The sequence below is a fragment of the Sinocyclocheilus rhinocerous genome, unplaced genomic scaffold (assembly GCF_001515625.1).
Source record: "Sinocyclocheilus rhinocerous isolate Xijiao unplaced genomic scaffold, SAMN03320098_v1.1 scaffold1574, whole genome shotgun sequence".
NCBI lineage: Eukaryota > Metazoa > Chordata > Actinopteri > Cypriniformes > Cyprinidae > Sinocyclocheilus > Sinocyclocheilus rhinocerous.
In genome coordinates, this window is record NW_015625598.1 from 105,038 (window position 1) to 117,912 (window position 12,875).

The 12,875-nt window shown below is 39.6% G+C and overlaps 1 protein-coding gene across 4 annotated transcripts in view; it reads right to left on the reverse strand.

Annotated features, from left to right (window-relative positions):
• The window catches only part of vgll4b (vestigial-like family member 4b), a 46,677-nt gene that overhangs the window by 8,212 nt on the left and 25,590 nt on the right, over nt 1-12,875 (reverse strand). For all 4 annotated transcript variants that reach the window (XR_001641984.1, XM_016575700.1, XM_016575707.1 and 1 more), the window contains 2 exons: nt 10,313-10,502; nt 114-333 (listed from right to left, as the gene is read on the reverse strand). Coding sequence is in view for 3 of the 4 variants with exons in the window: in XM_016575700.1 (XP_016431186.1) it covers nt 114-333; nt 10,313-10,502 (410 nt within the window). In the remaining variant the exon portion in view is untranslated. The remainder of the gene's footprint in view (nt 1-113; nt 334-10,312; nt 10,503-12,875) is intronic.

A 12,875-nucleotide genomic window follows, 5' to 3' on the forward strand; every position in this document is an offset into this window, starting at 1 on the left:
ATTGTGTGTGTGTGTTCTGTAGAAGTCAGTCAGTCACAGGTTTAAAATGACATGAGGGTGAGTACATGATGGCAGTTTTCATTTTGGGGGGAATATGGCGCTGCTGAAGTTACCTGCTGGCGCTCAATGGGGCTGACAGTAGGCGAGATGGCGACAGTGCGGGTGGTGTCCATGTTTTTGGTCAGTGCGAGAGGCTGGTCCATGGCCAGGATGGGCATGTGGGCATACAGGTGACCACCAACGAGACTCATTGGGGAGGCGCCGATGCGCTCTATGGGACTGCGGCTGCGATCCCGGGGGTCCTTGCGGTAGTCCCCATTGGCAGGCTTGCCTCTGCAAGACAAACAAAGGAGGGATTGTACTGAGGCCCAAGTCCAACGGCACAAACAAGCAGAGCTATTAATGCCGCATTCAGCGGGCCTGGCAAGAGCGCACACCTCCCACGAGTAACCGCGATGACTTGATAAGAAGGGATTGTATGAGTCGACGTCGCTTGCATTCAAGCGTTCGTATAGTGTGCTCAACAAACATAGCTATGGCGGTTCTGTAATCTCTGTTGTTTTAAAGCAAGCTTTGTTCTACTTCATCAAGGCTGTCAAAGCTCGTCTCCAGCTCTGCATTAGCTCTGATCGCTCGTTACAAAAGGCCCTTTCCCACTACTGACCTCCTTTCCTGTTTTTCTTTTCCCCTTTAAAAGAATAGGCACACATGCAAAGCCCAGAAGCGCTATTCCACCCTTCCGGAACGATCGGTCTCCTGTTGCCAACAGAGCGGAGGCCCAGCGAGGGGCCAAGTGCACTATTCAAAAGGCTTCATCTGTGCTTCACAGGAAGAGAACTTAATACCCTTCACTAGGCACACAAGAGAGCTGAACAACAGTACGGGAAGAGCCAGGCAAACTCGAATCAGGTATTCGAAGGAAATGCTTTCAACAGATTTTGTAACCTCAGTTTGGTGACTGCGGTTCACCTTCGGGGAGGACAAATGCTGTAGATTTTGTCGAGTTTCAGTTGTGTGGGCTGCGATCCTTGAAATCGTCTGCTACTTGGCAACACAATTGGCGAGCGAAGCATCTGCAAGTAACCGGTTACGTCTACCGGAAATTACTGTCCTCACAATAACTAATTGAAAGCTGTAGAGGGAAATCTGTCTTACAGTCACAAACTACTCCTTCACAATCCCTTCCTCCTCAGCGTGATCAGCTTTCACTGTAACACATACGCTGTGTGCACATGGCTAAAGAAGTTGAGATATCATGTTGGCAGAACCACAGCAGGTCTGAAAGGTTACACCATGTGACGTTAGAAATGTGTCAAACAAAAGAAATGCTGCTCTTAATGTATGTGGCAATCAGTAGGACCGCTTCACGTTATTACATGAGAGAGAAAAACAACAGCTGAGCAACAATTTACAGCAAACTATATATTGTTACATATGTATTTCACAGTGTCCACATTTACCGAATTTTCACTGCAAAATCCAGTCTTTTCAATAGGAATCCATACTATCAGGAACTTCCCTTTAAATGGTTCCCCATGCAGATTTTGCACAGGATTTTGGACACACAGATTGACTTGTAAACCAAACAGAAAGCTACTTTGTTTGGAAATGACTTCTGTACTTCATACATTGCTACACTATTGACAAGACAAGCTTTGCCTGTGGAATTTTGCCCAAATGTTGTTACTGTGACCGCACATTTACGCCACAGTACAAGGACACAACGTTATGTGTGGTTCAGGCATCATATTATTGGCAGTAAGGTCAGATCTAAGAGGAGCATGATAACGTTCAGAAAAACCTGCTGAAAGCCTCTTCAACCAAGATCCTTTGAAAAGAAACCGCAATGAGGCCCTTTCATGAGATCTTTCGGTTCCTGCTATTCCTCTCTGATGTGAGCTAAACACTCTGGCAATAATCCATCAGTGCTTTCAAGACGCTTGCTCCGGGAAGAAACGCATTTGTCATTCAATTTAGGATTATTAAACTTGGGATTTTGAATAGCGTGACTCTAAATTCATCAATCCACACATAAATGAACACACCACAGTCAAAACGTACTACAGAATCACAAGTACGTAAAACCAGAAATGCTTGACCAGCACACACGGCTCAACATAATGGTAAAAATGTGCTGACTTGTAGTTCTGTGAGAGCAACAAGTCTTAGTATTCAAGGAGCGATATTTGTGCCATTAATCAGGATGTGTAATAAGGTATCTAGTAGGGATGTACATCTCCATAATGAGGACGATACGGTACGCATCTCGATGCATAGCCAACGATACGATACATTAAAGATACACATGAAGCAGCTACCGATGCGATACGATTCTCCCCTATTACGATCCGATTTGATGCAATACAATGCAATGGAAAAAAATATGATCACTTCTAATGCCTCGAGGCCTGTTAATAAGCCAGGCTTATTTTCAACGATTCATTGTCAAATGATTTGGTTCCATAAAGCAAATTTAACATAGTATGTGAGAGAGTCAGAGCTTGATCTAGGCCTATTATTTGACTTTTATTTTTATTTTGTTTATACAGTTTCTAGCCATGCAGCCTTTCTCTCTGGTTTTATTACAGCTGTACCTTTTATAGTTAGCAGAACAGATAGCAGAACATTAGAACAATACAACCTAAAATCGCTCTTTAAAGAATTAAAATAACTAAATTAAATGTTAAAATCACTGAATTAAAAATGAAAATAAATAATAAAGAAAATGACTATTTTAACTGGTATAAGAAACACATTAACTCATTTGAGCTTAGTAATTAGTACTACTAGCTAGGGCTGGGTAAAAAATATCGACATCTCGATATTAATCGATTCTCATTTTTACGGAATGATATCGATTCTTAAATCCCAAGAATCGATTATTCTAGACTGTTTTCATTTAATAGACGGAATGTTGAAGGGCACTTCCCATCCAATATATCGCAATAAGCATTGTGCTTTGGTACTTTTAATATGAAACAAAGTCTCAGATTTCAAATTCTGTCCATTGTATTGCAGTATTCAAACAATGCCGTTTTGGCGCTGTTTAATGTGGAGTGACAGATCGCTGTAGCGCCTCAGTTCAACAGACGCAGCAGCGCGAGGCGCACGTGAACTGATTTAGTCAGCTAGAAAATTAAACTAGAGGGGCATTTTGCTAAATATATGCACCATATAACATATTCATTATACAGTTTACTGTTCTTCAATGTTTAATTTGTTTGAATAAATCCATCAAGTTGCATTGTTTATATAAAAAAAAAAAACGAATTGAAGTAGAAATGTTATGTAATTGTAACTTAATTATTTTAAAAACTTCATTAAGGTGTAATTTTAACAAATCAAGTCAATTTTAACCTTCAATATTATAGTAATGTAGTACCAACTGACTCTCATGTATATTTTACAGCATTAGTTGAGATTTGTTTTCCTTGAGAAAATTTGGTATGTACTGTACCTGATATATATCCAAAATAATCAATATTGAATCGAATCGGTAATCGAATCGAAAGCTTGTGAATGAGAATCGAATCGTGAAATTTGTCAAAACCCAGCCCTACTACTAGCTTATTTGATTTACCAATTACAATAGTCCCTTTACAGTTACTGCTATCATAAAACATGCTTTCTAACATTTACAGATGAAGAATATACCTGTGACATGTCAGTTATGCACTGAGGAAATCACAACGTCTCAAATGCATTAAGCACAAATGTATTCGCTGTTTGCCATGGTGGATCGATTTGATCCATGATCGACATTAAGAGCTGCTTGAGAATAAGCGCACACAAATTAGTGAGATTGCGTGAACTTAAATAGTCGTTTATGGAACCGCTTTAGCCCTGATTGATTTGTTAGGTTATTTCAAGTAAGGTTTTGAACTTTAGTCCCGCTTTACTGAGCATCTTTTATGAAACAGGCCTCGGGTCTCCGTCGTAATGAGAGCTAGAACACGCTTGAGAAACAGTTTAGAAAGGAGAAATCAATCTACATATAAAATATTGGTCACTTTCTAAATAATAAAAGTATAGCGCATCCACTGATTATATATAAATAAATCGCTTTTTACAGATGCAAATATGTTAGAAACGATGCATCACAATACAAATGCCGACTTGTAGCCGATGCACAGTTTTTTTAATCGATGCATTGCATCGTTAACTTTTATGCCGATGCACCGGTGTGAATCTGTGAATCTTCCCATTCCTAGTATCTAGTAACTAACCTGATCACCAAGACCATCTTTAAACTATTGCTCTGCCATGACAGTAGTTGGCCTGAAAGAGAAAACTGACTATGCAAGATGTTTATGGTAACACCCCAATGACGCTCCTTAAAGAAACTCGCTCGAGTGGCATTATTAATTAAATTCAGACATATTTTGTGTAGGGATAAGCATTTATGAAGAATGTTTCAGGCCAAATCAAAACTCACAGTGTTTACATCAGATTTTCTTTATAAACTGGGAGCAAAACGGTGACATACTGAAGGAGCTGCATTTTAGATCACACTGTATAAGACAACGGCAGTACTCTGAAAATAAAACATTTTAACTCATGCAATCTTTCCTTTGCCATTGCTTTTATATGACTTCAATCAGGGCTCCAGTCAAAAAAATGAATAAATAAAAAATTCACTTAAGGAGCCATTGGCTCCTATAAGAAACAAAACTAAGCGCCAAACTATTGTTTTAAGTGCCACAGAATAAACGTGTATTTCTTTTTTTAAACATTTCAGTCATACTGTCATGTATTTATGTCTCCCCTCCTGTTACAACATCAGCATTTTAATTAATCTTGCAGATCTCCTGGGAACTAAGGTTCACTTAAAGTGGGAACTAAACATCTTTTCCAACTTCAGAACTATATACAGTCACAAAGAATTGTTTAATACACAGAATCTGTGCCAATATCATGGACCAATATCTTTAGCTCCTTGCATTCATTCTTATCATGTAGACAACAGGTTAAATAAAAATATGAATATGCAAAATAGCGCATATATTTTGCAAAATGCTCCTCTTTATAGTTATTTTTCTAGCTGACTAATGAGCTTATGGACGCAGAATGGTTATTCTGAGGTAAATGCATTGTTACACTCGCAAATTAATATTTTTGGTCACAAACGGACATTTTAAGTGCAGTTTGGAGCCCTGACTTTAATATTTCCCCTTGAAATCGATAAGTCAACGGTTATCTTTTACGCTGAAAGAGTGCGCAGACTCACTTTAGTCACAGATGCAGGCCACTAAAACTGGGGACATTCTCATAATTGCATTTCATAGCCATGCGGCAAAACCTGACGATTCCACCGCAGATCCTGGCAGGAAGATTTCTCTCTTATTTCTCCTTTAAGTCACTGGAAGCTCGCCCACAAAGATACAGGAAACATCTGGGAAAAATCAAGGCGAGGAAGGCAGAACCACGGGACACAAACAGTTCGTTCTTTGGAAATGCACTTCATTTTATCCCCAGGAAAGCAGTGAAGACTTGCGTCACTTCTCTTGTTGCCCTTTGACTGAAATTTACAACCAAAAGCCGCACACAATGTGGCATCGTATCAGTATTTTATTTTCCGAGTTGTGTATTCCAAGTGTATTCCATCGCGTTGCGGTAAAAATAGCAACAGGTAACACCAGTAGCTCACAGAGTGCAACCGTCATCGAAATAATGGCACCCCATAGTCCAAAATATGAATAAAACGATGTGAATTTTTTAAAATAACAAATCTTTCATGGGTTTTCTAATACCCAGGGTTCCCTTTAATAGCATGAGATGTTTAACTACTGTTACATTTACATTTCTTAATGAATTCATTAAATTCCCATTTGTAAATCTTAAATGTGGTTACTAAAGCAACTAAAACATTTTGGCACATTGATTGTTTTTGGCTCAGGTTTTAACACAAGCAGCCAAGAAAGGTAAATGGCAGTTTGAGAGTTTGGATCCATGCACACATTGTGTGTAATCACTTGAAAGCGTTTGGCTAATTTCAGACTTCACTGTTTTGACAAATTATAATCCAAACACAAACGAGCCAGTCATGTGCTTGTTTACATATAAAAGTTAGCAGAAAACCATTATTTCATAAACCCTAACCACGCTGGCACGGCCTTCTCATGACTCTCCTTTTGGCTGGCCATGGATGCATGAGAAAGACGGAGTCTCCGAGTTCCCAGCTGGAACACAGGCTGCCGTGGATTATTCCCTCTGAAATCAGATAGCTTTCCTTACTCATTTCTTACAGGAACACATTCATGAAACCCCTCGACATTAGGTGAAACTAGGGGTGCGTTCACACTTGTAGTTCGGTTCTCTTGTTCCGGACCAAAAAAGAAAGCAATACATTTGGTCCTGGTCCGCTGAGCGTTCACACTGGCATTTATGACAGTGAACCTAAAGACATAGTGACACGTTCACAACCTGATTGGTCGGGTTGAATGACGTATTTCGCAAAGGAACTCACCAAACACCCCAAACAAAAGCTGTGTTCGACTTAAAGCGGTGCTGTGCAGACCGATCGGTGTGTGACATCAAAGAACCCATTCAGCGATCGGTCTGCTCAGCGCCGCTGTAAGTCGAACACAGCTAATGCCGTCTGCTGGAGTAAGTGCGCTCATTGCTGCGTGTTCTTATGATTTTATTTTCACCACCTGCGAACTCACGAAGAGCTCATAAAAGGCACTTTACCTCCTCGTTGCTCCACGTTTGCCCTCTGCTCATTTTGTTTTGGATACACCGCTCGTTCTGCGTTGTCAAATCATGTCGCATAGCGTCACATCTTGTCATTACTTCCTGTTTTTGGTTTGTTTAGAAGTATTTGGTCCGTGTTGCGTTCATATTTAATTCGAACCGCACCAGAGTTCGTTTGGAAGCGGATCGAGACCCATCTTTTCAGCGGTCTCGGTCCGCTTGTTTGGTGCGCACCAGGGTTCGGATGGCAGCGTTCACACTTACTCAAACGAACCGCACTAACAGAGGAATCGCACCAGGGTTCGTTTTAATCGAAACAAACATGACAAGTGTGAACACACCCTAGGTGAAATCCTGAAAGCATGGTTTCCGCTTGTGATCCTGATGCAAGTCTGCTGCATTTCTGATATGCAATACTTTAAAAGAAAGCTGGTTCAGTCGTTTAGTACACAAGAGGAACTCTTATTTTGTTGTAGATGTTGATGGGGAGCAGTGTGACTTGTTCTGCAGTGGGGCGTCTCCTGTGGGACAGGCCAGAGCAAGCTTCCAGAACGCAGTGGGCAGACCGGATAAGAGGCCCTTTGTTTTCATAGCAGCAGTGAAAACGAGAAAATGGCCCCCACCCTGACACGAAGCCCACTCCACAACAATATGTCTCCCTGAGTTTCCAGTTTTATTAGCCCTACGAGAAGGCTTCATCCAGAGCTCTCTCACTGCTGCTAATGAAGTCTTATCTCTGTGCTTCAAACTGTTTAGTCTGGCACAGACCAGAATGAAACCATACAATAAACTAATGCGTGGACAAACTCCTTACAGATCAAAACAAACGTAACATGAAACATAACTTGTGCACTTCCAGCGAGTGAGGGCCAGAATGCTTAAAATAACTTTCCAGTGCTGGACAAAAGATTATAGTGAGGAGAGACACAGGAAGAGAGATTTCCCAGCCCCCAGTCCTTCATGGCCTTCTATAGAGAAACACCCTCATGGAAACCTCAGCCCGTGGTGTCCGGTGTCAGCCGCAAACTCCCAACAAAAACAATCAAGAGCGCCTCATTCACCTCCACCTGAACAGAATCACATGTCCTGGAGCAATACAGAGACTCATGAACAATTCAATCCTCAGAGTTCAAATGTTAATGTATTCCTACTCTTGAAAAACAAGGAAACATTTGGCAAAAACTTTCCCGAACCTCCAGGCCTGTGTGAATTAAGAGTTAACTTCAGGGGGAAAAAAATAATAATTTATTGGGAGAGCAATAAAATGAGGTGTAAAAACATCAACACAAACCAATGACTTTTGTTTCACAAATGCTTCAGCTTTAACTGAAATTGCTAAACTAGAGCTGGGCGATATGGCCAAAGAATTATCACGATTAAATTTGCCATATCAGTCGGTATCGATAATTATCACAATAAATTTCAAATCTTAATTTCTTTCAAGTTTAAAGGCAGATTTTTGCTAAGTGAATGTTGTAGAAACCAGACTGTTAATTGTGGTTTTAAACTACTCTTTATGGTCAGAACTACACGTTTTTGAATTCTTTACACTCATTTTTCCTTAACAAAATAAATATCTTAATAAAAATAATAATTTCTTAGTTTCTGCATGTTCTAACGAGTGATATTGTTTCAAATCATGAAGCAGGTTTGTGTTCCTGACTTTGATGATGAGTATTTTCAGCAGTTTGCAGTGCAGGCTGCAATATTAATAATATTACATTTTCTTGTCTCTTAGAAATGCACATTTGACAGCAGCTTGAGTTTGGATGCGGATGTAAATTTATGTTTATTATCAAAAACAGTAACATCTGTAAGAACCTCATTTTTATAATGGTGAAATTTTATTATTCTGACTGTTTGAGTTTTATTCAAATGAAGCACTGGTCTTCCATAGTAGCATACATTTAGATCATGATAATCACAGTTAAAACCTCAATACCATGATAAAAATGAATCTATATGGTTTTTAAGTATTTGTATGAAAAACATTTAGTATAAATGCACAAACGCTATAGCATTCATCAGAGAAATGACTGTAATTGCTAGAGGTTGACCGATGTATCGGTTTTGCCGTAGTTTTTCTGGGTTGTGTCCTTTGCTGGAGTGGCTGAGAAGATCCGCTGTCATTATTCAGTACTGAAATGCGATTCAACGCAATTTAAATGAGTAGCGCTGTTTCCTTCCACTTTTGGAACATAAACTTTATATCGAACATTTATTGAACTCTTGTTATAGTTTAATCGAGGAAAATTATATTGCGATAATTATTGTTATCGTTTTATCGCCCAGCCCTATTCTAAAGTAATTTAAAGTATTTACAGTATTTAGAAGTATTTATTAGTTTTAAAATGGCAAAAATTCAAAGGTAATGTTTATTCATACTCTAATTATAAATATAATTATATTCTAACTGTTTGTTTTTGCTGAGGTTTACTAATCATTAGTAATGTAATAGTTTACTAGTAATTCAAAAAAAAAAAAGTGGGAACTCAACGATACAACTGTTCACATGATCCAATCCAATCCACTTGCACTAAACAAAAACTTTAACATTTTTTTTTTTTTTTTAAATGCAGAACTAAAGCACATTCTGTCAACTAGCAAAATGGCAAATGAAGGTGATTTGGCGTTAGGTCACTTCAGATGAGACGGAGCAAAACAAGTGTTAAATGAGTTTAAGGTGGTGAAAAGGGCAGTTGCTGTAATGAAACTACAATCTGTTCTAGAGCCGTTCAGATCCTGCCAGTGCTGAACGCTGCAGAGTGAAACCTTTCAATTGGAACTCAACGATACAACTGTTCACATGATCCAATCCAATCCACTTGCACTAAACAAAAACTTTAACATTTTTTTTTTTTTTTAAATGCAGAACTAAAGCACATTCTGTCAACTAGCAAAATGGCAAATGAAGGTGATTTGGCGTTAGGTCACTTCAGATGAGACGGAGCAAAACAAGTGTTAAATGAGTTTAAGGTGGTGAAAAGGGCAGTTGCTGTAATGAAACTACAATCTGTTCTAGAGCCGTTCAGATCCTGCCAGTGCTGAACGCTGCAGAGTGAAACCTTTCAATTGGCAACAAGCTCTGACAGGTAGCCAAGATGAGGATGAGGATCAAAAAGTGTTTATGTATCCGAGAGTGAGAGCATTACAAAAGTAAATCTGTTCAGTCAAAGTTTAAAAAAACCTGTGCAGTTAAATTTGAGCGCACACAAATGTGACCCTGGAGCACAAAACCAGTCTTAAGTCGCTGGGGCATATTTGTAGCTGTAGCGACTGAACGCCGCTCTTCCAAACGGGGCTGGAATGCGGGGAACGCTCTGCCATGAGGGCACAGCCAGGCGCTGCAAACGGCCCATGTGCTCCGCTCTGCGTGCCGGAATCTCAGGAATTCCAGGCCTCGGTCTTCAGCACATTCCCGAGCATTCCTGACGTTCTTTCTGCAGGAGCGCCGCCCGCTCGGCCCTAACTTCAGCTGAGTATGAGGCTTTCTAAAAAGCACCTGATTGCCAACTGAACCAGCTTTCAGATTTGGCGGAGACAACACAAGCTGTGAGTGTCTGTCAGCACATCAGATGCATCCGAAACCAGACACGTGATGTTAATTGGTTCCACTTACAACTGTGCGGCAAACAGCCGGCTCATCTTGGCCACATGCTCGCTGTTACAGTCGATGTTGTCGTCTGCTTGGTCCCCGCTGTGTTTCCTCTTGCTGGGGCTGATGGGAGGAGGGCCGGTCCTGTGATTGCTGACTGCAGAGGACAGGGACATGGCCTGCATTCTGGACTCGCCTCTCAGAGCAGCCTCACCTACAGCAAACACAAGAGAGCTTGCATTAATATGGACAAACACTCACCCGCTTCAGGAGATGCTGCTTTTGTAGGAGACACATTTACTGCATGATTTAGAAAATGATCAAGTCATCATCTGACACACAGCACACTCTGAGGAAGGCCCGGCTTGTATGAGAGGTTTACACTGATGCAACTCAACAGCAGCTCTGCTGAATTGACGACATGATGAATCGAGTGAGTGAGCAGACGAGAAAGAATAGACTCCACACACACACTCACTGTCTCGAGTTGAGCTTAAAATCAACTACAAAGCTCAAAAGAATACAACAGAACACGAAAGTAAACATATTTGCCACAAACTAAACGTAACATTTAATAAAAATGGCTTCTGATACTTTTTAAATATGTTGTTTAAAAGACAACTGGTCATTCTGCCTAGGGTTGTGCGATATATCTTCTACAAAAATATATAATAATTTTTGTTTAAACGATATGTGATTAGACATTTGCAAGTATTTCACAAAAACCAAACAAAAACACCCAGAGAGTGCAGACATACACTATGAGATTAAAATTTTCTAAAATATTTAAATATTTAGAATTCCACCAAAATTCAAGGGTTAAAAACGTCCCCGTATGACTTTTATATGTCTTTATTTATATCATCTGATATACTTAATGTCACACAAAGAGTAGAGTTCTTTCTCCAAATATCACAGTTGCAATTGTGACATTAATTTGATGAGCAGTTCAATAAATAAGAAGTTAATATTAATTGGCTTACATTTTAGACACAACAGTTCCTGTATTTGCTCTAATTCATCAATGAAAATAGTTTCAAACAAAGCCACAGCTGAACTGTTTTGAGTCTCTGAGCAACACAACAGTATTTCGTTACTGAATCAATCATGCAGTGATTTTAGCTTTATATTTAAAGTATATTTTCCCTTTTTCCCCCAAATCATTTCAAATATTAGTATTTAGGGATGCACGATATTAGATTTTTGACGATATCCGATATTTTTCAAATCATTATGGCCGATAGCCGATGCCGATACCGATATACATTTCCCTTTGCTTTAAAACAACGCCAAGTCTCTCCTGGAAATTATAAATTATTTTTAATTTTGGTTAGTTTTGAGCAAAAACTTATTTGTTAGAACTAATAAACATTATTAAAGTTCTTTTAATGAGAGTACATTGAAAGTCTTGAAAATAACAATAATAAAATCAATCTGCCGTTTTGTTTTTTGTTTTTTTCTTGGACAGATGCAGTTGAAACCTGAAAAGGGTCAAGGGATCATATTAATGAATAAATCTTTATATGTTAAATTAAACAATTTACAAGTGTCATGTTTGTGATTTTTATTCATGTAAGCTATAGCTTCTGACCTTTAAATTAAAACGGACTAGTGATTTTATAACATCAATTACTGCTTTATTTATTCAGAAACACAAGTATCTTAATGATATTTGTGTACTTTACTTTCATTTTATTACAAATAGGCCTACAGTGCCCCCTAAGTAAATAGAAGGCCTTACCGGAGGGGCATTAAGACCCGGGGGAGGCTGTTGTTGATGCTGCTACTGCACATGCTAGTAACTGTTGACTATCCCACACCGGACGCGTCGTTCTGTTACTGCATTCTCAGATTACATGCGGTGATCCAAAACAGTGAATCATTCAGGCAAAACTTTGCTTCAAGAATGACCACACTGCTGACGTGATCTTATCGCTAGCACACCCTGAGCACATGTGATCTGTTCATCTTATTGGCACAATTTTTTTCAAATCGGCCGATGCAGATATTTGCATTTTAAGCCGATAATGTCGTGCATCCCTATTAGTATGCAATGTTTTGTTCTAAAACATCAAAACATGAATTATGCACTTGTAACTGCAGGTTAACTGCATTAATGTCCTGCATTAAACAGTCTGTGAGAAAGCATCTAAATGCCACTTCAGACACAGATTCTGTTCCTCTGCATTGCAAACACAGATTTTGTTGATACTGATTTCATTTGATTGGTAACAGCCCTGTAGTCTCTTACTAGGGGTGCTCCGATTGATCGGCTACCGATCACTATCGGCCGGTCACTAAAGTTTATTAATTGCATTTCTTTTTAATTGTTGCCAGTGTTTAACCATTCAGCGCTCACCGCGCTCTCCTGGAAACTGAGCTCATGCACACTCACAGCGCACACACATAATGCCAGGTTCACATTACTCTGTTTGCAGTGCACACGTGGTGCGTATTTTTTCCGCGCTCATGTTAACGGATTAAAGCGTTCACTGCACACGGCTGCGGTCCGGCAGTGCGTTCAGGAGCGGTGCGTCTGCAGCAGTGTGGAGATCGTATCCACACCGAGTCTATTTTTGCTGCGCTG